Source organism: Nannospalax galili, unplaced genomic scaffold (genome assembly GCF_000622305.1).
Source record: "Nannospalax galili isolate Female #2095 unplaced genomic scaffold, S.galili_v1.0 scaffold24, whole genome shotgun sequence".
Taxonomy (NCBI): domain Eukaryota; kingdom Metazoa; phylum Chordata; class Mammalia; order Rodentia; family Spalacidae; genus Nannospalax; species Nannospalax galili.
This window is the reverse complement of record NW_008352654.1, coordinates 3,132,221-3,158,619: the sequence shown is the minus strand read 5'-3', so window position 1 is coordinate 3,158,619 and position 26,399 is coordinate 3,132,221. Positions and strand designations below refer to the sequence as shown.

At 45.5% G+C, this 26,399-nt stretch overlaps 1 protein-coding gene across 2 annotated transcripts in view; it reads right to left on the bottom strand.

Annotated features, from left to right (window-relative positions):
• The window catches only part of Dpf3 (double PHD fingers 3), a 297,152-nt gene that overhangs the window by 91,732 nt on the left and 179,021 nt on the right, over positions 1 to 26,399 (bottom strand). For both annotated transcript variants that reach the window (XM_008849803.2, XM_008849804.1), the window contains exon 6: positions 13,906 to 13,984. In XM_008849803.2, coding sequence (XP_008848025.1) covers positions 13,906 to 13,984 — 79 coding nt within the window. The remainder of the gene's footprint in view (positions 1 to 13,905; positions 13,985 to 26,399) is intronic.

The window sequence follows — 26,399 nt, the reverse complement described above, 5'->3', positions numbered from 1 at the left end:
TTAAAAGGCAGAGTTAAGAGGAACTAGAGTTAATGGAGAAGAGGCTGACCTCCTAAGAAAACTCCTAACCCCAAAACTTAGTCTTTCAAATGACTTTGTCATGGGGGTGAGGGACAGGGTCAAGACTTCTGTGATTTCATCGGAATCAGAATGTTACATTTTGATGGGAAAAAAATGCTTTGGAAGTCCTTCTTTGACTGGCTTGGAAAAGCTAGAGATGTCGGCACTGTTTGATCTCCCATATTTAATCCTATCTTCCAGTCTCTCCAAACACTAAGGGCCAACTTCATGGGCACCTGATTTAGACATTCAGAAGGGCATCATGCTCTGTGGCCACCATCTTGAAATGCTTCCTATGGATTTATCAAGGGCCTCTCATTATTTGTGTATGTTTGAGCATGTTCACATGTATGGGAGTGCACACGTGTATGTGGGTACATGTGTTTGTGCACATATGTTGAGGCCAGAGGTCAACTTCAGGTATCACTTCCTCAGGAGCAGTCCACCTTATTTTATGAGGTAGGTCCTCTCACTGGTCTGGAACTCACCAATTCAGCTAGACTAGCTGGCATCCACAATGCTGAGATTACAAGCATATGCTACCACACCTGGCTTTTTATGTAGGGAATCAAACTCAGCTCCTTATATTTGCATAGCAAGCACTTTACCAACTGAGTTATCCCCCCAATCCCTAAGGTTTCTATCTGGAACTGGAAATCTGGGGCTGAGAATGGTATATAGGAATAAGTTATTCCAACTGATAGTTTAGAATCCACTAGTATGAACTAATCACAGGAGCGGAATTCCCTTCGAGGTAACCTTGGAAATCTAGCTAGAGCAACTAGCCACTCAGTGTGAGCAACTACTCTGGCCTGAGTCAGCCTTGTCCTCAGAGAGAGGATCTATAGTGGGAGGTGAGTAGTTTCCATATGAACTGCTTGGCTTCATCTGTGAATGTGACTGCTGACTCCCTGTGTGATCTCGGGTTAGCCACTAAATCTCTCTGCACCTGCGTGTCCTCTCTGGAAAACAGGGTCCATCATCACAGCACACCGACCTCACCATAATGAGAGTGACATAAAAGAATGATTTAAAAACAGGAGCCAGCTCATAGTAAGTATCAGCCATCTTCAGCTGCCATGTGCACCTCCCCCACCCCCGCTGCCATCAAAGGGGCTCAGCAAAGATAACAAACCCCAAAGCAGGGGAGGCTAGTCATTTCTCCTCTGAAGTCTGGGGTGATGCTATAGGATGGAAAAGTAGGTAAAGGGGAAAAAAAAATCCTGAAAATAAAGTATTGGAGCCATCTGTTCTCCTTTTATCAAGTCAGCAATCTCACTCTGGAAATATCTGTCGCAGGGAATCAGACTGAGCCCCAAGACTGCTGAAGCATGCAGAGAGGGCTGTGCCCCCATCTTTCTGCTCCAGTCTCCTTCCCCAGGGCTCTCTCCTCTGAGTCATACACCTCTGAAGCTGTCACCCCTGGGACAGTCAGCCCTGTCTGTGCACAGCCTAAGGTCCTTCCTTTCACCTTGGCAAGCAAGCACCTGGATTTTGTGTTCCTGGCACAGTGCATGTGGAGAGCAACGGCTGTGACAACAAGGGAAGTCCAGCTTGCCTCCCTCTCTCTTCTTCCCCCTGGGGCGGATCCATCTGTCAAGCTGCAGAAATAGCTTTGCCCACATTCCTGGTCCAGAACTGGGTTCTCCACTAGGGACTTCCCGGCTAGGGTAAGGAATGCTGTCAGTGCTGTCCCAGAGCATGGACGGCAAGCCTCCCTGCTTCCCTGGGCCTACAGCAGGGCAGGGAGGAGGAGGACCAAGAGGATGGGGAGGGGGGCCTCGGGCAGTTTGTGTGAACAAAGCCGGCTGCAGCAGACAGCAGAATCCTTCCTGCCGGGGAGAAGCGGCCGCCTTCCCTACTGATAACTTAATGACTCTGGCACATTTTCATCAGCCCAACTTGGAGCACGCAGTGGGTATCTGAGCCAGTGGTTCCCAGAGACTGAAAGCAGTGACTGAAAGCAATTACGAGATGAGCTTCCAAGAGACAAAGCCTAGGCCTTGGGAGCCACCAGCCACATCGAATTCCCAGCTCGGCCCATGGCATGGACGTGAAGGTCTTGGTCTCTATAGCCTGACTCCCTCAGCTACAACACAGGTCATAGCACCCATCACCTACTGGTGACTAAGGAGCATCATACCCTCAGATAATAGGAAGCCCCCAATCCCTACCCAGAGTCTCACTCCCAGCTCATGAGGCATGAATTCCATTTTACAAATAAAGAAACTGAGTAGCAAGTCCCTACATGGCAGAGTCAGGATTTGAACCCAGGTCTATCTGCCTTTTGGAGCTGGAAGGTATACTGTATGGTTTCTGTCTGTCACTCCTGCCCCTGGCTCCCCCAGTGCCTGGGGCTGACCTCCATCTCCTGCTTCTCCTGTGACCTCCCATTCTGCTTCTGGCTACTTGACCAGAGGAGGATGGAGGGTGAGAAAGGCAAGGTAGGTCTGTGCCCTGCCCCTGCTTGGACCTCCATAATCATGATGTCATTGAATTCTCTCCCGTTCAGCCCTTCCGAGTGGAATTCACACAGCACAGGGCCTCACACATACCATTTGGTCAGGAGAAAAATGCAGCACCAGGCGGTTAGGGGACTATCAGAGGTCCCCACACCTTGCCAGCTCCCCCACCACACACACGTCTCCACTCTGCTATGCCATCTGAGGTTGGAGGAAAGCCCACAACCAGTTCCCCAAGTGGAGAGGATCAAAGTGAGAAAAGCCGTATGAAACCTGATGACACAAACTCAGATCGGGACAAAAACTCAGTAGAGATGGCAAAACCTCGATCTCGAACATGTACTCTCAGGGTGGATTTGTTCAGCCCTTAGACTAGTTTAAGTGACCAGGTTTCTCTCAAGAGCTAACAAAGGCTCCACAGGACTCAAAATGAGAAAAGTCAAAGAATCATCTGAACCCTACTATGTAGGCCTGCTGCTGTGTAAGTGGTAAGGTCACCCTCTTGGGCAAGCCCAAGGCTCCAACACAGAGGGCTTCCCCTCTGTGGCCTCAAAGCCTAGATGCCAGCTGAGTTGGTTAGCTGCTGGAGACATGAAATCTAGTCCTGGCTGTGCTATTAACCTTCTACAAATCCTTAGACAAAATGCAGCCTTCCCCACCTGTGAAAATATGAAGTTGGATCAGATGCCCTCAAAGTCCCCTCCATTCCAGAACCTCATGGCTCTGTTTTCTCTGGGCCTCGGAAGGTCTGTGTGCCTCCTGAATTTATCACTCCCTCAGCTGTGACAGAAAAATGATACAGGCTCTTAGCCACAGCATCCGCCTAGAGCCTCGTGACACCCATCTCCCCACCCACTAAGCAAGGTCTGCAGCTGCCTTCCTGTGGCTTCATTTCTTCTTTCAAACCTCCCTTGATGCTTATTTTAAACTGAATTCTTTGGATAGAAACACAGGGGTTGGGGAGTGGTAGGGCATAACATCCTGACATTTTTGCTTTGTGGCGTTTTTCTTTCGGGGGGTGGGGGTGGAGGTCTCATGTAACATAGGTTGGTCTTGAACGCACTATGAAGCCATGGCTGGACTTGAACTCTTGATCCTCTGCCTTCCCCTCCCAAGTATTGAGATCATAGGTATATACCATAACAACCAGCTAACATCCTGACTTTTCACAGTCACTTTTCTCAAGGCCTGACATTGACCTGTATAAGTCCAGACCCACATCCACCAAACTCAAGTGACCAGCAAGCCATCTTAATCAAAGGCAGCTGTTCTGCTTATTTCAAGAATTTATTATATGAGCCAGGCATGGTGGTACACAACTTTAGTCCCAGCACTTGGGAGGCAGAGGTAGGCAGATCTCCATGAGATTGAGACCAGCCTGGTCTACATAGTGAGTTAGTTTCAGGCCAGCTGGGGCTGCAGGGAGACCCTGTCTCAAAGACAAAAAAAGAAAAATTTATTATATGTGAATGTGGCTCCCAGATAATAACAGGAAGAAGAAAGATATGCAACAAGTCTTTCATTTAAAAATATAATATGCATAACTTACTTCTGAGTCCCCAGCATAGAAATACAGAGAGCCCACAAACCAAACCATTAAGTGGGACAATGTCCTGCCAGACTAAGAAACAGGGTAACACAATGCTGCAATTTGCTGTGTGACCTTGGGCAACTGACTTCATTCAAGCCTCAGTTTCTTTGTGTGTACAACAGAGGGGATAAGAGTTTGTACATCCCAGAGATGGAATGAAAACTTCATGAGCCGAAGCTTATGAAGGGCAGCGTGAGGGGCCTGGCCCACAACACAGGTTCTGGACCATTGGCTGGTTTTAGTCATTTATTTAGTTTTGTGGGTTACTTTCCTAGACCTGACAACTTCAATATCTAGAACAGAACCCATCAGGGATTCTGCTGAGGTGTTAAGTGCCCTTGTTGGTTTGGTATAAAGAAAATAAACGTTTATTGATAATATCTATGAAGTAGGTAGTGAGCTAATGTTTTAATACACTCTCTCACTGAGCCTTCTTAGAAACTTTCTAGGATTTCTATTACCATACTGTTAAGTGTATTTCTATCACATAACAAAGAAACCAAGATTCAGAGAGGCTTTGGGAGAGGCCCAAGGTCATGGCTAGGAAATGACAAGACAAAGATTCAAATTCTGAGTTCATGAATCCAGAGCCATCTTCCTTCAACCATCATCTCTTATAAGGCGATGTCTGACTCCATATTCTAGTGAAGGCCTGCATTAGCATGTCTTTAATTAGCTAAAAGAGGAAAATAAAATTCCTTTCAATTGTATGAGAAAAATAAATTAAGTAATATAAATATAATTATCAACATATCTGGGGAAGGTAAACAGAGAAAAGTCAAGAACCAGGCCCAGTTACCAGAGTGGCAGTTCCCATCGGTTCTGGAGCTTGTGGGCGATCCTTCTCTCGGGACTGCTATTCACCTGCTAGCCTGGATGACAACCCAGGATAGAACAAGCTTTATTTGTGAATCCTAATCTACCTTGTGGGTAAATTGCTTGATCCCTTCGGGGGAAATAAGGTCCATTCTGTTAGGCTTTCCTGCCTGAGGATCCTGCCACGTCCCCAAACTTAATGTCAAAGTTTCATCATTCCTCCAAATTACCTCCCCCTTTAGAATATTCCCAAAGTCTCTGTTCAGGTCTCAGCTATTCAAGCCCAAGATGCAAGGAGTCATCAGTGCTGAGCTCTTTCTTCTCCAGCACCCTATGAGTACTCCACCATAGCCAGGCTCTGTGAGGTGGCAAATGTGTGTGTGTGTGTGTGTGTGTGTGTGTGTGTGTGTGTGTGTGTGGTGTGTACATGTGACAGCGAGAGGACAACTGCCACTGTCATTCCTCAGGCACCATCCACTTATTTGGGTAGACAGGGTCTCTCACTCCCCCGGAACTTGCCAAGTAGGCTAAGCTGGCTGGCTGGAGAGACCCAGGAATCTGCCTAACTCTGCCTCCCCAGTGCTAAGATTACAAGCATTGCACACCACCCCTGGCTTTTTAAATATGGTTTCCATGGATCCAACTCAGGTCCTCATGCTTTCAAGATGAGCACTTTACCACTGAGCCATCTCCACAGGCCTTGTGGGTTTTCTTTCCCGAGGCCTCTCTTGTTTGCTTCATCCATTTTGTTCCTGGTCACACCACTTCTCATCCTCTAGGTGATTAGAAAAGGCCCTTTCAGCCATCAGGCTTCCAGCTCTCTCCCCCGAATCTGTAACCTTACAGATGAACTTTTCTAGACATGTCTCTGGGTCAGCATGCTTTACCGCTGACAGCACAGTCGCCCCCTGAACAGGCCAGCCTGGCATCCCCCAAGCTTCTCCCACTGTAGACCTCAGTCACATTCCCCCACATGCTGCTCTGAGTAAGGTGGTCTGTCTCCAGTCCTGGCATGGGCACCCCATGCTCCTTTATCCAGCCATTCATCAAGGGTTTGTGAACATCAGTGTGCTAGGGATGGGGTGTCAGTGGCCTATGACATGGTCCCTAGCCAGAAAATACACAGTTCAGCCTGAAAAGACAGATACATAAGCAAACTGTGACCACCCAGTTTAAAAGGGAGCCCAGTAGGAGGCAAGCACAAAGTTTATACAGAAAGAGATCAGTGACTGTGAGGAAAGGTGGAGAGAGTAAGAAGAGATCAATGATCAATCAAATTTTACCCGCCCATTTGTTTCCTCTGTGACCCTAAGAGTTAATTAACCCTTTTCTGCCCACCCCTATCTGGAAGATAGAGATGACCACAGTTTCTATCTCATGGCCCTTCTATGAGAGTGAAACACCTCAGAGATGAAACCCACAGAACAGTCCAGGCCTACAACCTACATCGGGACTCTTTAGCCATTACCATTCTGACCTCTCTCCAAATCTCTGCACACTTTCTTCTATTCTCTCACCCAGCACAGGCCACACCCCCACCATGACCAGTACGGGGCACTTTGACCTCATGATTCCGCTTCAAGGAAACAGAACACCGTACAAAGACTAGGCCCATTAACAGTCCATCACAGACAGAAGAGACCCCACGCCTTCCTAAGGAGCTATTAGCAATTAATTTCTGGGGGAGAGGGAGACATTTTCTTCAGTGGTATAACCACTGGTAAGATGTTCATGCTTCTGTAAACAACCCCTCCCCAGGGCTTATGTAAGCAACCCTAACTAAACTCATTGGATCACACACACACACACACATACACACACACGCACACACATGCTAGTAGGAACAAGCCTTATATGAATGAAAAAGTAAGCCCAGAGGGTGCAGCGTACAGCCCAGGAGCAGGTGGCTTTTAGATAGGCTTGGAGCAAATGGGATGACCAGGGAAGCTCAGGACAAGAAGGCTAGGGGTAGGCATCAGGGCAAAGGAATCAGAGGTAGGCAAGGTTGAGGGTATTCGTCAAAGAGAAGTCTCAGCACCTTCCAGCCCTGCCTCTGGCCAGCCCTGCAGGGCCACTGCCACCTGTGTCCAAAACACATGGCATTTACATATTTAAACAGGCCTGGCTTTGTCCCAACAAATGCACAAACTCCACCTCCAGTGATCAATCCCTCCACACGGGCAGGCCTCGCTCCACAAATCAAGATTCTGGGGCACTGAGCCTTTCCGCCATCATAACAGCATCATTGTGCCTCCCCTCCCACAGCTCCCCCTCCCCATAGCCCCCCCATACACACACCAAAGGAACTGCAAGATAACGGCAGAGACTACTGAGTGATGAGCTCACTTCCCTTCCGTGGCAAGGGCAGTGAGGCTGAAGGCCGAATTACCGGCTTTTCCACCATGGTTTAAAGCACAAAACACATAAGCCTCAGAGAATGTAGGCCTTTGTGCCCTCCAAAGGAAATTTTAATAAGATGGCAATACTTGCCTGCCTTTCCCTGCCAAGAGAGGTTTGAGAGAAACCAGAGAGACCTGAAAGGGGCTAAGGTCAAGCAGATTTCCCAGGACTGCAGTGGGGTCAAGCTATGGCCGCCCATCCACCAGTCACCCAACCCACAGCTACTCAGGCTTGTAGCATAATTTTCATGATGTCCCACAATGCACTCCTCCTTCCTGTCCCTGAGACATCAGGCCTGGGCAGAAAACCTCACTGTGAGAGGAAAAGAGCCCCTAGTGTAGGGCTGGGTGCTGATCAAGGCAGTCCAGAGCTCTGAGCACCTAGGACAAAGTACCAAAGCCACTGACAGGCAGTACTGAACTGAGACCCGCTTGAACTCACTTCCTTCTCCCTCCAGTATGATGCCAGCAGGAAGCAACATTTCAAAGTAGGAAGGAACCCCAAACCCTATTGTGACCAACCCTCCTGGACACAGCTGTACCTTGCTATGGTTTGGTTTGAGTGTGAAATGTTTGGACACTTGAACCCCAGTTGGCTGCACTGTTTAGGGAAGATATAAACTTTGAGGAAGTGGGTCACTGGGGAAGCAGGTGTGATGGGTTATAGCTTAGAACTGTTTCCACCCAAGTTCTCTGTTCCCTAATCTGCATGGCAAGCAGGCTCCTGTGTTTGCTGCCCTATCCACCAGACACCATGAACTCTGCCATGCCTTCCCCACTGTGATAGACTGCCTGTACCCTCTCTAATCATGAGCCAAAGTAAATCCTCCAGTCTTAAGTTGCTTCTGTCAGGTAATTTTTATCACAATGATGAGAAAAATAGCTAATGCATGCCTGCAAATAGGTTTTTAAAAGGGAGACCACCCTGCAGTGTGGTCATGTTTCTAGTCACAGGCCATGTGTGTGGGGCTAGGATTGTGGGACAAAGATTCCACTGACAGAAGTGGTCCTAAGTGGGGCTTCTTGATGTGCCCATACCAGACATGACTCAGAGGTGAGTCACACTGGGACATGGCACTAATCCACCCTATTGCCCTAGTTTGGGGTGATTTTAATAGATTAAAAAGCCTAGCCTGGCATGAGGTGACATATGCCTTTAATCCTAGCACTCAGGATGCAGAGACAGATGGATCTCTATGAGTTTGAGGCCAGCTTGCTCTACAGGCTATAACCTTTCCACCCCATATCATGGTTACTACCTGACTCCACCTTGCCAGTCAGACACTATAAGTCACCCGTTAATAGTACATAAGGTACAGCCTCATAAATAATGTGTGCTTATTAGTTAATTCTTAAAACAATTTTTCCCTTTGGTCTTGGGAGAACTATACAGAAGGACACAGTAACCAGCAGCTTGGTGGGGAGATTTCTAGAGTTGAAGAAACTGGGGTTTCTATCTTAGTATTACTGTTGGCCAGCTGTGTGACCTGATAAAAGTCTCTGCAGCTCTCTGATCCCTGTTTCTTCACAGGATAAGTGAGGTCAGTTGACTCTGTGTCTTAAGATTACTATGAGAGCTTATAGAGACAGTCTGTGCAAAATGTCAGACATACTGTTCTGCACACTACAGGCACACATTAACAGGAATGGTTTATAATTCAGAAGAGTTCCCCGTACCCAGCAAAAGCACAGGTGCTCTCTGGCTCCTCCTAGAATTCTAACACTTAGAGACAAAATGCTCCCCCTGAACATCACCCCAGAATCACCATCTTCTTTTCCATCATATCCCTTGAACAAAGAAAATATGAAAGTGGGTCTCTCCTCAGGAGTCTGCCCTGGTGACCAGAATGCTGCTGAGCAATTCAGAGCTGGGAGCACTTAGGGAGAGGAGAAACAACTCTGGTAATGACTTTAAAAGCAGCCCAGGAGCCCACACCCAAGGATTCCTTTCACGTCTGCCCTCACTTAACACTCCACCTAGAACATGGGCTAATGGTACTATTAGGATGCCAAGCTACTAAGTAAATTAAAATCAGGTGTTGGGTTGCTGAGTCTTATACTAGATGGCTGAGTTTTATCATTGCTGAAAGAACTACCAAGGAAAGATTCAAAAGAAGCCAAGTAAAACAGAGAGGCAGGCCAGTGGCAGGCTGCCTAGAGAACCCTGGGGCCTTAGGGTTTCCAGGCATGAGGGCTAGAGAGACGGCTCAGTGAATAAAAGCATTTGTTGCACATGCACAAGGACCTGAGTCCAGATCCCAGCACCCACGTAAAAAGCCAGGTATGGCCACATGGGGACCTCTAACCCCAACACTGTGAGGTAGAGACGGGAGGATTATTGGGGGCTGTCGGTCTACCAACCTACCTCCAGGTTCAGTAAGAGAGCCTGGTCCAAAGGAATAAGACAAGAGGGACAGAACAGGTCACCCTACATCCTCCTCTGGCCTCTGCGAGTGTGCATCTACACACACACACACACACACACAGAGAGAGAGAGAGAGAGAGAGAGAGAGAGAGAGAGACATACATACATCACAGTCATATACATACATACAGATACAGAGACAGAGAGAGGGAGGGAAGGAGGGAGGGAGGAGGGGAGAGAGGGAGAGAGGGAGAGGGAGAGAGAGAGAGAGAGAGAGAGAGAGAGAGAGAGAGAATTTCCTCCAGGCATGGAATATTAAATGGGCTTGTTGGTCAGAGGCTAGAGCTTTCAAGTTGGAATTTGGAGAACCAGTCATTCTCAAACACCAGCACCCATAAGAATCCCATGAGAAGCACCCAAAAAAAAAATGTAGGATCTGGGCCTGACCCCTGTGATTCCGAAGAAGGAGATCTGGTGTGAGGCCCTGGAATCAGCATTTTGATGAACATCTGGGTTATTTCTGTACAGGTGGGCAGATCCCACAAACACCAACAGATTTCCCCCACAAAGTAAATTTCTGTTGCTTTGTTTTTGGGTAATGAGCACTCTTCCTGAGGCAAAAGTCAGAAAGCAAAGAAACAAAACTTTAATCCTTAAACTTGGTAAACTTTCAAGATAATTAATAGAGATTGGTTACTTACTGGAAAATGAAGTATTCATGTGTACACCATAGACTGAGTGAAAATAAATTACATTTAGATGATTTAACATTTCTGAGATGGAATAAATTCAATGGCTGAGTGAAAGACAAGATGCAAACCATCTATCACATAAAGTTATCCACTGAGATAATATGTCAGCCATCCATTGTGAAAAGGAAGCCTGGACTAACACAACAGATTGACTAGATTCAGGAACACACCAGGAAGGGTTAAACACAACCACTCCATCTTGAAAAATGGCTATTACCACTCTACATAAACCCAGGGAGAAGCGTTTGGGGTCCAAGTTATATTTTCATAAATAACTCCAGAGATGGAGTGGGAATTATGAAAATCAAACCACAAATGATACAAAAATGGCAAGGATTGCAAATCTGTAGAGAATGAAATTTAACTACTGGGCAATGTCTTTAAATTTGCCTTGATTGAATCTTGTATATTGAAGTCACACATTATTGTATCTGTTTATTGAGACCCAATAGGGCCAAATGCAGAGTGATTTATGGAAAGAGAGATAATCAAATGCACAAGTAGAAAAGATCCTACACCTGGAGAGACCCTGGCACGACGGGAACTGCCTGGGAAGTGGGTTAGATGTGCACAGGGCAGTGGGGTATCTCTGCGGATGGGAGTTGTGCCAAGAGTTGGGGTCTACAACAAACAAGGAAATGTCTGCCGTTCTTTGCGCTACTCAGCCTTGATGCTACTTTCAGGGGAAGTACAGGGGAAGTGCTGTGCTTAAATGTAGACCCAGGAGGAAATTCAGAGCAGGATGGCACACCGATTATGGGGTAAGACCAAGACTATAAGGGATGCTAGACAAAAATTCTGAGTGTGCCTATTTGTTGGGAAAGGAGACACAAAAGACATGGGACCCGGAGGAGAGCATTTCTCGCTCCTATTAAGGAGGAACAATTGCTGGAAACACAGCTGGAATCAAGGGAAAAGGGCAGCTTATGGTAACGCCATCCCTGGGGATGCCGAGGAAGGGCGACAGGACACCTCTGTACTTAGGATGCATTAGAGATTATTAAAAGCATTCCTTGCCCAATTCGGGGGTGGGAGGTGGGTTTCATGACCTCTCCAAAGGTCATTTTATCCCAAGGGATGACATGTCTGAAGGGCACCAGATAAAAATAAAGTCTGTTAATCACTGGGCTGCCACACAATGTCCTGGGAGAGCCAGATTGGAAAAGGGCAAGCTGCAGTGGACCTTGCTCTGCCAAAGGAGGAAGAGGGAAGCAGTGTATGTATGGGAAGAGCCAAGGAGGCGAGAGCCGAGACTTCCAGAAAGCCAACATCAGCCTGCAATGGGATGCCTAAGCTTTACAGGGGATACAAGAGGAGGAAGAGATCTTATAGGGAAGGGAGCCAGAAGCAGCAAAGGACGTCAAGAGCTGGTAAACAAAGCTGGGAGCTTTGGGGGAAAGGGTCTGATACAAGTATGGAACAGGAGCCAGGAGGAAGCAGTTGGTACAAAGGCTCCGTGCAGAAGAGGGAAGCCAAGCAAGAGGACTCTCACAAAGGACACTTCATAGCGATTATCCACCAGACACAGAGGTCAGAGACAGAGGTGGTAAGAGAGGAATGGGCAAGTAAGTGAAGCAAGACAAAAGGGCACCCAGCGTATGTCTAGAAATAGATGAGGCTGACTGGAAATTCCATCAAAGTCCTAGAAATAGTGCCAGTGAGATAGCTCAGTAGCTCAGGGCACTTGCTGCCAAGCCCGATGACCTGAGTTTAATCCCTGGAACCCACATGGTGGACAGAGAGAATCAATTCCTAAAAGTTGTCTTCTGACTTCCACACAAGCACTGGCACACATGTACACACAAAAAGAGGAAGGAAGGAAGGAGGGAGGGAGGGAGGGAGGGAGGGAGGGAAGATGGAAGGAAGGAAGGAAGGAAGGAAGGGAGGAAAAGATTGGGAACTGAAATGCCAAAGCACTATACATGAGGCCCTTAAGGAAGGAAGGAAGGAAGGAAGGAAGGAAGGAAGGAAGGAAGGAAGGAAGGAAGGAAGGAAAAAGAAAGAGAGAAAGAGGGAGGGAGGGAAGGAAGGAGGGAGGGAGGGAAAAAGAAAGAGCTTTTTTTTCTTTTTTGGAGAGAGGGACTCCCCATAGCCCCAGCTGGCCCGGAACTTACTATTAGATCAGGCTAGCCTCCATCTCACAGAGATCCACCTGCCTCCGCTCCGAGTGCTGTAATTAAAAGCATGCACCACCATACCTGGCTAATAACATTTTTTTAAACTCACGCAAATAGAGTAAAAAGTTAACCCCACTATCTACAGCAGCAGAAACTTATTTAACAGGAACACAGCTTTTTAAGAAAAATAAATTAGCTGCGCCGCACCTCCAAAGTACTTGCTAGCACTCTTGATGGAGCATACACAGCTAGAATGCCTGTTCCATAGGGATCTATGAACCCAGCCCAGCCCACCACCCAGAACCAGTGTCCCAAGAGCTGCTTACATATCAGAACACAACTGAATTGCATCCAGTTGGAAGGAGGTAAGCAGGTACCTCCTGCCAAAAGACATCAGACCCACACCTACTCCCTCATCCTGAAGCAGAGCTGTTTGGAGAAGGTGACACAGCAGCCAAGTGAGGATCAAGAGGCCAGTAAGGAGGAGGAAAAAGGTACCACCCTAGCACATTCCTTGTGGGATATACTCCTTGACTCTCTTTGCCATCCAATAGATACAGGACCTGACAAGATGAATGGGCACCTAGAGGGACCACCAGGCCAGGTCCTGCCTAAGCTATCTTGCTCCTGCCCCCATGGAAGAGCTCTGTGTTCTGACAGACAGCAAGAGATGAACATTAGGTGTGTGGTTTTGAAGGTTAGCCTTGCCATGGAGTAAGTGAATGGGGCTCGGTCAAATGAAAAGATAAGCAGACGAGGATGTAGAACCCACTACTCAGTGCCCTGGCATGTGAAAAACAAAAGTTGCTGTGCCCCAGCTGACCTGCCTCGCTCCTCTCCCTTAGCCCCACCCTTGTTCCATCCACAGATGCTAACCAGGAGCCAGGCAGCCTATTCTCCAAAAGACATTTCTAGATCAAGCAAGGAAAGGTGGAGATGGATGGAGGACCATTTGTTAAAGTAAGTCATCACCATAGAAAGATTCATAGCTAGTCCTACATAAGACAGGAGAGAGGGAGAGAGAAAGGAAAAGAGGGAAAACAAATAGAAAGACACCAGAGCCAAGTACCTTTGTCTGACAGTTTTGAGTTATGCTTTTGTTTGTAACTCTAAAATGGAAAAAAAAAAAAAGGATGAATCTTGAGAGAACAGGAAGAAACACTGGCATCCAGAGGGTTATAGCCTCAGAGATGGAAGCCACTGCCAGCCCCGCCCCTTGTACCACAGCAGTAGCAGCAATAGGAGATTTGACTATACAGAGGTGCAGGCAGGTGAGGTCCAGAGTCGGTGGGCTGCCACCAAGGCACCACAGGATGAGCTGGGGCAGACCACAGGATACTTACTGTCACAGACGTAGGGTTTGTCATGGTCTTCCTGAGAGGCAGCATCATGCCTCCTCCTCCCACCTGCCGAGCCACGAGCCTGTGGAGACATTGAGCATGGGACATTTGTTACTGTGACCATCACTCAGCTCTGGGGCATGTACTCTGTGGGGGCTGTATGAATCACCTGCAAAGTCATATGCCACCTGCATCACAGCTTGATCAGTGCCAGCCCTGTTGTACAGGTAAGGAAACTGAGGCCCAGAGAGATTAAGTAACTTGCCCTAAATCACTTATCTACTCAAGTAACCAACTCATCTCGTTGAGTTTTCACAATAAACTCTAAGAAGGAGGTACAATAGTGATCCGAATTTATAGACCAGAGGATTGAGACAACGGGGGTAAAAATCAGGACATAAACAGGACTGGAAGGCCCATGTTATAGCTTGAATATGAAATGTCCCCTATAGGCTCAAGTGTTGAAGGTTTGGTCCCCAGCTAGTGGCATTATTTGGGGGTGAGGGGTGATAGAAACTTTAGGAGGTAGAACCAAAGGGGAATAAGCAGGTCACCAGGGCACATCTGTAAAGATTATACCTGTCCTGGGGGCCCTTCTTCCTTCCCCTTATTGTTTCCTGTCTGCAGTTTGGTGAGCAACTGACACCACCATGTACTATGTCACCATGACGCTCCACCTCCTCACAGACCACAGCAATGGATAAAGTCAACCACGACTGAACCAGCTGAAGCCATGAGCAAAAATAAATCCGAGGTCCTTTAAATGGTTTTCTTAGGTACTTTGTCACAGCAACAAGTCTGACTAACGCAGCCCTGTATCCATCAAATTCCCACCTGCAACTGGGCCTTCCGTACCACACTAGCCCCTTTCCTTCTACTTCATTGACAGCGCAGAAGATACTGGTCAGGTGGTGGGTATACTGGGGACAAGTCCTTGCGGGGGGGTAACGTATAACTGCAGTGGACCCAGGTTCCTGTGTCCACAGTGCCCACCCCAAGGGCCTCAGGAGCCCAGTCTCCTCCTCTATGCCTGGCCTTCACAGCAGGGGTGGGCCAAACCAGGGCCTCAGTGTGTAGTCTGCCTCCGGCCTCCATCTAGGGACTAAGACCTTAATCCTCAAGGTCACATGGAGCTGAACTCCCAATGTCCATCTCCCTGGGTAGGTCACAAGACCTGAGGGGACAGGCAGAATGAACTCAATTTCGATAATAACAGAGACTAGCTCAAAAAGCTGCTAACAGACCTGTAGCCCAGGACAGAGGTGAAAAGATCGTATCAAGGTTTACTTAAAAAACTGTAAGTCCCACACTGCTCTGTGTGTAGCATATTTAGCCTCGTTCTTTGGTAAATAGTCCTTGGTCATTCTTTAACAATGAGTTGTGGTAAACTCCTAGACAAGGAAAGAGCTGGCTAAGGTCTTCAGATTCAGAGAGGAAGCAGCAGCAAATGAAGATCAAGACACGACAGCTCTCTGGGTGCAGAGAATATGGGACAGTCCCAGGACCTGGCCTAGAGAAATGGACCTGAGGATTCACGGGAGCAAGGCCTGGAATGAATGTGCATGTACACACACACACACACACACACACACACACACACACACACACACACACACACACACACACACACCCAAACCCCTTACTGGGTTCATTCTCCAGGTCTGCAGCACTCACACAACACACTCTCAAAACACATAGACACACACTTCCAAATCAACTCCACCTGCCAAGACTCTGCCTCTGCCATCTCTTCGGCTTGTCTTTTTCTAAAACAAATGATGAAATTCCACATCCCTCTTTGTCTCTTATCTCCTGCCGCCACCCCTGCCAGAGACAACCAGCAGCCACTGCCTCCTCTTTCTCCTCCTCCTCCTCCCCCCTTCCTCCTCCTCCTCACATCCTTATTATTCAGCGTTGACCCTAAGGAGCTGTGATCACTGGCCATCCCTGAGGCAATGACAGGCGCTGCACCCAGGGTGCTGAGGGTTAGTCGCCCTTGCCGCCCTGGCCCTGCCCATGCCTTCTCAGTAAAGCCAGGGATAGCTAGCTTGACATGCACAGCCCGTAGCCCTGTCACAGCCGCCTTGGGGCAGGTAAAAGTAAGTCAAGCAGAATGACAAGACCACAGCAGACTCTTCAAGACTAGCAACACGTCAAGGCAGGAGAGGAGAGATCAGGCAGAACCAAAGCACCAGAGCTTCTGAGGGAGCCAGTGGAGGGAAGGAGAGACCCTCCCGAGATACTTCAGGCTCCCACACACCTTAGTTTTGCCAAACAGAAATCATGGTTACAGGGCATCTGTGGGAATGTGTGAGGGATTTTTCTAAGGCAGTGGCATTCCTGGTCTCCTGGAAGACTCAGGCTTGGCAATTCAGAATCCTATCTGTCCTGCTCAAATGCCACTTCCTCCAAGAAGCTGTCTCTGACCCATAGACGTACCGTTCCTTTTGTTCACTTTCTTCTATCCTGCTTTATGTTTAGTCATGGAACTTAGCACTGTCTGACTACATTGTACGTATGTTGGTTTATTTGTTAATTTTCTATCTGTCCCACATGAGGTAGAGATCTGTCTGTTTAGACCACCGCTATTCTTGGAACCAAGCACAGTTCTTAAACATTTGCCAGATCATTGCATCAATCCATCACTCAGGTGGTGAACTGGTCACTGTTGTTCTTTCTCTGTATCCAACTGCTATTGTTTGCCAGGCATGGTGGCACACACCTTTAATCTCAGTGCTCGGGAGGAAGAGGAAGGTAGATCTCTGTGAGTTCGATGCCAGCCTGATCTATGTAGAGAGCTCTAGGCCAGCCATAGTCTTTTTTTTTTTTTTTTTTAAAAAAAAAAAAAAAAAAAAAAAAAAAAAAAAAAAACTATTGTTTCTTCCCTTAAAGGCCAACACAGGCTTTGTATTTCCTTTCTATTCCATAGCTTAATCCAGGAATTTAGCTGATCCTGAACTTCTCAGAGAACCCCTCCCCCCAGCTAGGGTTCTACCTCCCCACTGCCCAGCCCAATCCAGTCTACATGGGATTACAGATGTGCACCCAATGCCTGGCCCCATAGCCGACAGGGATGAGGGGTGGAATTTAAGGCCATTCATTCACTCCTAGTCTTCCACTGCCATCTATGACCCACTTATACCTTTGATGGGAGCTTACTGCTAAACCAGCAGACTCACTCCAGGCTCATCTGTGTCCACATCTTGGTTTTCATTGGTTCCTGCCATATCAGCCAATCCTGTGCTATCCATAGTCCATCTACAGTACAGCCCTGCCAGCATCCCACTCCAAAAATCTTCCTCTTGCCACATTGCAGCGTAAAGACCACATTGTTTTAAAGTCTGATGGATCGAAGTTTAAACTCTGGTTGTATTTGTCAGCTAGTCATTACTGTAACAAAATGCCTTAGCCCTACACCCAGGTGTACATGGACAGCACAAACTGCATTCCATGGATTATCTTTTTACAAAAGAGGACACAAAGTTGCAGGGGGTGAATCTGGGAGGAGTTATAGGAAGGAGTGGTGAATATGATCAAAATATATTGTATAAAATTCTCAAAGAATTAATAAAAAAAATTTAAGTGCCTGTAGAAGATACTTTCAGATGGTATGGCAAGAGACAGGGAGCCTGCATATGTGTCTTCTAGTCCCCCTCCATCTTCTTCTTGACCCCAGGCCAAGAATTTCCATCTTGGCTATCCAATTCTAGGAATTCCTCTAAACACCACAGTCAGATTGGGCTTCTACCCTCTCAATGCCTCACAATGGGGTTAAATTTCACCACACGAAGCCTTGGGCAGCATTCAACCCATATTCAAACCATAAACAGCACCATCTGTGTGTCACAAAACAAACTATTTCTCTAAGCCCATTTATAAAATGGGCAACATTGGATGCACATCTGTAATCCCAGCACACAGGAGGCAGAGGCAGAAGATCATTGTAAGTTTAAGTCAACCTGGTCTACATAGAAAATTCCAGACCAACCAGGGCTACTTGGAAAGACTCTGTCTCAAAGACATAGACATAAGTAAGTAAATAAATAAATGAATGAAATGGGCACAGCAACTCCTCTGCAACACTTCTGAGATGGTTAGAATTAAAAGTGTAAAACTGGGGCTGGAGAGATGGTTCAGTGGTTAAGAGCACTGGACCTGGGTTCAATTCCTAGCACCCACATGGTGGCTGACAACTATCTGTAACTCCAGCTCCAGGGAATCCAACGCCCTCTTCTGACTTTGGCAGGCACTGTACCACATGGGTATACTTGCATGCACGCAATACACTCATACACATTAAAAAAAAAAAGAATTTTTTAATAAGTATAAAACCACAGGACACAGGGCTAAGCCCACAGGAAGTGTTCCATGAGTTATTTTCCCCTCTGTGCCCATGTCGATCCCTCTTCTCTAGACCCTCATTGCATTAGTTAGTGCACGAACAGAAGTCGATTGTTTTCTCATGGGTCATGAGTTTTAGCATCTTCCCAATTTGAATCTAAGGTGGTTGGGGGCAAAGTTGGCATTTTATAGTTTATTATGATCTACTAACACTCTGCTAGGCACATAGCATACAAAGCTATTCCACATACATTAGCACAGAAGATCCCAGTAATAACCCTGAGTTAGACTACTGTGTTTTTACTCCTGTTTATCAGTTGGTGCGGGTTCTGTATGGGTCCATTACTTGCCCACAGCCACAGAGCCAGAGGAAGCAGCAGTACATGTTCCCATGCTCTGTTATAAAACCCTCTAAAGCTGACTGTCCGAAAGAAACCCATCCTCCCTCTCTGAGGATGCTCACCTCCCACACACACGTTGGTGAGCCACAGCAGTCATGACTGCACTATAAGGCCCTGCCACTGGCCACGGGCAATTGGTAGGCACAGAGATGACCTAGTTATGGGTCCAATCAGATTCTAACTCCAAACTGGGGTCAATCAAATTCTACCTCCAAGGGACTTGGAACTTGGAAACAGTGACCCTTGTTGGCCACTTGAATTGTAGGGACCTATAAATTCCAGAACTCTGGGGCCCTGTGCACAGAGAAGCCGGAAACCCTCAGAAATAAGACCAAGGAGGAAGTGAAGGCCATGATGGCCTGGGTTCCGTATTCTTCCCCAGTCCTGGTTCCCTGTCACCTTCCTGCCGTCCTAATGATCTGGATCTCCAAAGACCACCCCAATTTGGAACAATGGTCCCATGGTTTCAAACCCTTCCCATTTTTGCTTAGGTCACAGAGCTTCCTACAACTGAAAGACTCTGAAGTAGGACGAGCAAGTCCAGCCTGGGGTAGTTCTGCACCAACTGTTCTCTGACAGTGGTCCAAGGATGAGTGTCAAAGCTGTTCTCCTAATACCACTAAAGCACCACTGGACATTTCCACTTTCGTTTCTCACATACGTACAACGGAGTTCCCAGAGGCTTCGTGAACCTTGGTGGGGCTTTCAGGGTGAGCTTATATATTCATAAGCATTTTAATTTCTAATACAGAAAATAATTAGTGAAATTAACGTCAATGGTTATACCCTGAACAATAGCTTTGAGGGGATCTCAGTAATTTTGAAGAATATAAAGAATTCCTAAAGCAGAGGAATTGTTCTGCACCCTTCCCATTGAAAGCATGCTCCTCAGAGCAGCAGGAGCCAGGAGCTTACTACCAAGGCAAGAGAACTACCACATCAAAGCTCGGCTTTACCTAGATCTCTTGGGTCTTCTTGAGCACATTCAAGTTTGAGAAACCCTGGGCTATCCCACAGTGCCTCAGTAAATATTGATTTGATTGATTGATAATACAATGATGACTCACAAGTTGCATAGGTTAAAGATACCATTGACATAATTATTAATTGTTGGGTTGGAATTGCCCTCATCCCTTGGGGAATATAACACATCAAAGCTCTGAAAATTATCCTCCTCACTTATGATTTCCTTTTATAGCTATCCTTTATTAAGCACTCAAAATTAGCTCTGTGTTATTATTTCCAACTTACTGATAAACAAATTGAGGTCCAAGTCACAGAAGTTACATGGTTCGCCCAAGGTATAATAAGTGGTAGAGCTGGGACTGGAGATCATGGGGTGGAAGTTCAAATAAGAGAAGCTCACCCAGGACCTATTACTGTAGCCCTGGCCTTTTCCATGTTTACAGAGTACCTGGGGTCTTCTCAGAGAAGTGATGTGGAGACTGGACTCCTGTATTCCCTACAAGCTCCCAGGTGAGACTGAGGCTGGAGTTCAGATCACACAGGAAGGGGGCAGACCTCAGTATGACAACAGAAACAGGAGTGGGTGCTTTCCAGCAGTCAGCAATAACTGGAAAGGCCATGTGAAAGCTTAAAGCTATAGGCGAAGCAGCTTCTAAGACTTATTCAGCACAGACAGGCTCACCCACACCCTCTGCTTCCTTCCATGGCGCTCAGCATGGTGACATGTTCACAGTGTTCCCCTAAAACCTGGAGCTATTAGCTGTGACTCAGCCATGAAGTTCAAATAGGACTTTTCTTTCTACTTTCCTCATTCAGTCATTCATTAGTCTAGGCATTGGCTACAAGCCGGGCCCTGGGCCAGGCAGAACTCAGGAGAAAAGCACAGACCTGTGTTCAAATCCTAGTTTCTTCCTGACCAGACTGAATGAAATTGAACAAGTTGCTTAACCTTTCTTGGAATAATAACAACTAAGTTAATAATAATAACTATTATTATTATTACTATAATAATAATAACTACAATAATAACCTGTCCTGTTAGTTGGGTTGGGTTTTTTAAGACAGGATCTCCCTGTAACCCCAGCTGGCTGGAATTGCTATGTAAACCAGACTGGCCTCCATCTCACAGAGATCCACCTGCCTCTGCTTCCTGAGTACTGAGATTAAAGGTGTGTATGCCACCACACCTGGCTCCTGTCACATTTTAAAAGAGGCTAAGAGGGGCTGGCTGGTAGGATAGCTCAGTGGTACAACTACTAGTTAGCATGTTGAAGCCTGGGTACAATCCTAGTACCAAAAAATAAACAAAAATAAAAATAGCATAAAATTAGATCAGTGCATCTAATTTTAATAACATTTTATTTCATGTAGCATAGCAAAATATTTTAATCATTAATATAAAAAGTAGTAACAAGATACTCTGCATTGTTTGTTATATTAAGTCTGAATAATGTGGTATATTTTACATTTACAGCACATTTCAATTTGGACCAGCATATGCCAAGTGCTTGGAAGCCAGGTGTGGCCAGGGCTGCTGCAATGGACTTGAGAAGTGGAGGCTCCCACACAAAGCACTGGCGCTGCAGTTCTCTGCAGGGGGCTCACTGAAGAGCCCTTCATACCGCCTGATTTAGAAGGAGTGTAAAGGGCAGCAGCTGCTGTCGCCCCTGACACCCCCAGGAAGAACACACCTAATTCCTACTCACTAATGGCAATTTCCATCATCTAGACTCAGATTGGGAGTGCAGAAAATGTGAAGAGGAGCATTTGCCACAGTCTACAAAGTCTGGTGGGGGTGGGAGGACTTTTTCTACAGTCTGGGGAAGCGTGGAAGCAGGTCAGGCAGTACCCAGCTCTTAGAATTCACAAAAGGCACAGAAACTCCAAATGCCTCAGCCTTCTTCAATGGCAGAATGTATATACATTTTATTACCCCACCACCACCACAATGAATGTGTCTGGGCAAGTTAATCCATGACCACAGAAAGCCATTAGGTGAAAACTTGATGAGGAATGTTATAAGGGAAGGATCAGGCTGGCAACAACAAATCCACTGATCAATTTCAATGCCACTAAAGGCACATTACTCCCCTGACATGATAAGAAACACATCACCACCCAAGAAGGATGCTCACTCTCAGAATACACACACACACACACACACACACACACACACACACACACACACCGAGCCTGTTCAAGTCTCAAGCAACAGTAATACTCCCTGATCCACAGAGCACATGATCCAAGACACCCCGTGGATGCCTGGAGCACAGAGAATGCTGAACTCTATAATTTACTGCCTTGCCTGTCTTAACTAAGCACCTTATCATGCACCATGGTCATAGCTTTTGTACTTCTGGGGTGAAACAATAAAAATCACACAAATTCCTTTCTCCTTCACAATTTCGCAGAGAGAAAATTTCATTCTTACCTCAGCATACAATACTTTTCCTTCCTCAAAACTTCAAAAGAGAAATTTTTCACTTCAAGGAAACCACTTCTGGGTTCTCTTTGGCATATCTGAATGGTTGGCATCGTTGCTTTTGCATGTCAGGACTGATATTAGGTAAAATAAGGACTTCTTGAATTTAAGCACTGTAATAGTACCATGATCTATCTGATAACCTGTCAATGGCTACATGTCAACATGCAGGCAGCATGTACAGAGTAGATACAGACTGGGCGTGGGTGAGTCACATCCCAGGCCAACGGAAGTTGGATACCATGAGAGTTCATTAAACTACGGAGAAGGATATGAAATTTAAAACTATTTATTTCTGGAAATTTCAATTTAGTATTTTCAGACCACGGGTGACCAGAGGTGACTCACTGCAAAAGGGGCTGAAAGAAGGCTCAGCACTTAAGAGCCCTGGCTGTTCTTCCAGAGGACCAGGATTTGGTTCCCAGCACCCATGTCAGGTACATCACAACCACCTGCAACTCCAGTTCCAGGGAATTTGATGCCTTCTTCCAGCCTGCCACAGTACCCACATACGGCATACATTCACACAAATAACACATGTACACAAAATAAAAACAAATCTTTTTTAAAAAACTGGAGCCAGGAGCCTGAGAGGGTGGGTTCAGACCTCCATTGATGTAGCAGCTCTGATCTCAGCAGATGGCCAGAGAGTGCCAAGTTCTGGCCTCCCTCCGGCAGAAGGCCTGAGAATGCAAGGGACTGCCCGAAACAGCCTGGATCCTGCCTCCACATGGTGGTGAGCTTCCCCTAATTGCACCATACCTATACCCTGAGATTTCTGAGGCCCTTCTCAAGGCCCCAGGGCAGATCTGGCTTTGGTAGACTAAGGCTGAGATCCTAGCAGACAGCCTGAGAGGGTAGGTTTCAACCTTCATTGGTTTAACAGCTCTGATCTCAGGAGACCAGCGGAGAGTGCCGAGTTCTAGCCTCCCTCTGTCCTCCTTCTGGTTTAGGAGCTGAGAACACAGGGCAGCCTGAGAGTGCCCAGATCCTGCCTCCATGTGGTGAAGGAAGCCTGAATGTGAACCTGACTGGAACCTGAATTGGGCTTCTGTGGGTCCTGAATAGCTGATCTGAAGCAATCAGTTCCCTCCAAATTAAACCTGAGAGAACCTGAACCCTGTACCAACCAGATTTACATAACCAATAAAGGATCTAGGCACCCCATAATACAAACAGAAGCATACTTCAACTTAAGTCTTATATGAGAATCATAAGAATCATAAACAACAAAAGAAATTCACATGCCAAAATCACAACGAAAGAATAATAAAATGGAAAGCCAAAACACTATGTCCTCACCAAAGCCCACCAATCCTATAGAAGAGTTCTACAAGGAGAACCCCCTAGAGATAACCCAGGACACTGAATTTAAAAGAACAACCATAAATATGATCAAGGAATTCAACAAATTTAAAGAACACACGAACAAACAAATCAAAGAACTAAAAGAAGATAGGGGTGAATGAATTCACAAAGGAGATAGAAACATGGAAGAAAACTCGGGCAGAAATGAAGAAGGAAGTGCAAAACTCAACAAGCCAACTTGAAACAACAGAGGAAAGCCTCACCGCTAGAATGAATGACATGGAAAACAGAATATCAACACTGGACGATAAAGTTGAAGAATTGGACCACTCAAGCAAAGATTATGGAAAATTTAAGAAAACACAGGAACGAAATGCACAAGAGATGTGGGACACCATGAAAAGATCAAATCTACGGATCGTAGGAATAGAGGAAAGAGAAGAATTTCAGGTTAATGGTGTTGATCAGATTTTAAACAGGACTGTAGAAGAGAATTTCCTGAAATTAAGGAAAGACATCCCCATACAAATACAGGAAGAACATAGAACACCAAATAGACAGGATCAGAAAAGAAACTCCCCACACTGTATCATAATAAAAACACTAAATGTACAGAACAAAGAGAGAATACTGAAAGTAGCAAAAGAAAAATAACAAATCACATACAAAAGAAAGCCCATCAGAATTGCACCTGATTTATCAATGCAAACTATGAAAGCCAGAAAATCCTGGACCAAGGTATTTCCAGTTCTCCATGACAACAGATGCCAGCCCAGAATACTTAACCCAGCAAAAATGACTATTATAGTTGAGGGGGAAAGAAAAATCTTCCATGACACGAATAGCCTGAAAGAATACATGTCCACAAAACCAGCCCTTCAAAGAACACTTGAAGCAATACACAGAGCAGAGAGAGAAACAACTATACCCTAGAGGCAACGAAAGAAAATAAATAAAGGTATAACTGAGGAAACACAAAATTAGACAGAGAACACAAACAGCAATCAAAATGATGGCAATCAATACATCTTTCAATAATAATCATAAATACCAATGGACTGAACTCCCCAGTCAAAAGACACAGGCTAAATGAATGGATTAAGAGACAAAATCCATCTCTTTGCTGTCTGCAAGAAACCAATCTCATGTTCAAGGACAGGCACTACCTTAAGGTGAAAGGATGGAAAAGAAAATTCCAAGCAAATGGCACTAAGAAACAAGCAGGGGTTGCAATTTTAATATCTTACAAAATAGACTTCAATGTAAAACTAAACAGAAGAGATAAGGAGGGTCACTTCATTCTCATCAAAGGAACCATTAACCAAAATATATTACAATCCTTAACATATAGGCACCAAACTCTGGTGCACCCAAATTCATAAAAACAACACTACAGGACTTTAAGATACAGATTAACCCCAACTCAGTAATAGTAGGGGACTTCAATACCCCACTTTCTCCATTAGACAGGTCAATTGGACAAAGAATAAACAAAGAGACATCTGAATTAAATGATACCATACATCAAATGGACCTAACAGACTTCTTTCGAATATTCCACCCAATCACCAAAGAATACACTTTCTACACAGAACCCCATGGAACTTTTTTGAAACAAAACAAAGCTCAGCAAATACAAAAAGATTGAAATAATTCCATGCATTCTGTCAGACCACAATGCAATAAAGCTTACAATCAACACCCGAAGAAGCCCTAATCAGCACATGAACACATGGAGATTAAACAACACACTCCTGAATGATGAATGGGTCAAAAGAGAAATTTAAATGAAAAGGACAATACAACACAACAAAACCTCTGGGACACACTGAAAGCTGTCCTTAGAGGGAAGCTTATAGCTCTAAGTGCCTACATCAAAAAATCAGAAAGAACACAAATAAATGAGTTAACACTCCAACTCAACACACTTGGAAAGCAACAGCAAACAAAACCCAAACCCTGCAGACAAGAAGAAATAACAAAAATCAGGGCAGAAATCAATGAAATTAAAACAAAGAAAACAATACAAAGAATCAACAAATCCAAGATCTGGTTCTTTGAAAAGATAAACAAGATAGACAGACCCTTAGCCCAGTTAAACAAAAGAAAGAGCAAATCTAAATCAACAAAATCAGAGGTAAAAGGGGAAACATCACAACAGACACCAAAAAGATCCAGACCATTATAAGGGAATATTTTTAAAACCTACAGGTTGGGGCTGAAGAGATGGCTCAGTGATTAAGAACACTGGTTGTTCTTGCAGAAGACCCGGGTTTGAATCCTAGCACCCACATGACAGCTAACAAGTGTCTGTAACTCCAATCCCAGGGGATCCGACAGCCTCTTCTGACCTCCAAGGGCACTGCACAACACAGGTGCACTTACCTACATGCAGGTAATACATGAATACACATAAAATAAAAATAATAAATAAATTTTTGAAAAAAAAAAACCTATATGCTACTAAATCTAAAAATCTAAAAGAAATGGATGGTTATCTAAAATCATGGGAACAACCAAAGTTAAACCAAGAAGAGATCAACAGTTTAAACAGACCCATAACATATAAGGAATTTGAAACAGTAATACAAAGCCTCCCAACTAAAAAAAAGCCCAGGCCCAGATGGATTTAGAGCAGAATTCTACCAGACATTTAAAGAAGACTTCCAACCAATACTACTTAAATTATTCAAAAAGACAGAAACGGGGAACTTCCAAATTCCTTCTATGAAGCCAGCATCACTCTAATACCCAAACTGCATAACACAACCAAAAAAGAAAACTATAGACCCATATCCTTAATGAACACAGATGCAAAAATTCTCAACAAGATACTTGCAAATCTCATACAGACACACATCAAAAAGATCATTCACGATGATCAAGTGGGCTGTATCTCAGAGATGCAGGGATAAATGCAAGTCAATAAATGTCATTAATCATATAAATGGATTCAAAGACAAAAACAACATTGTCATCTCAATAGATACAGAGAC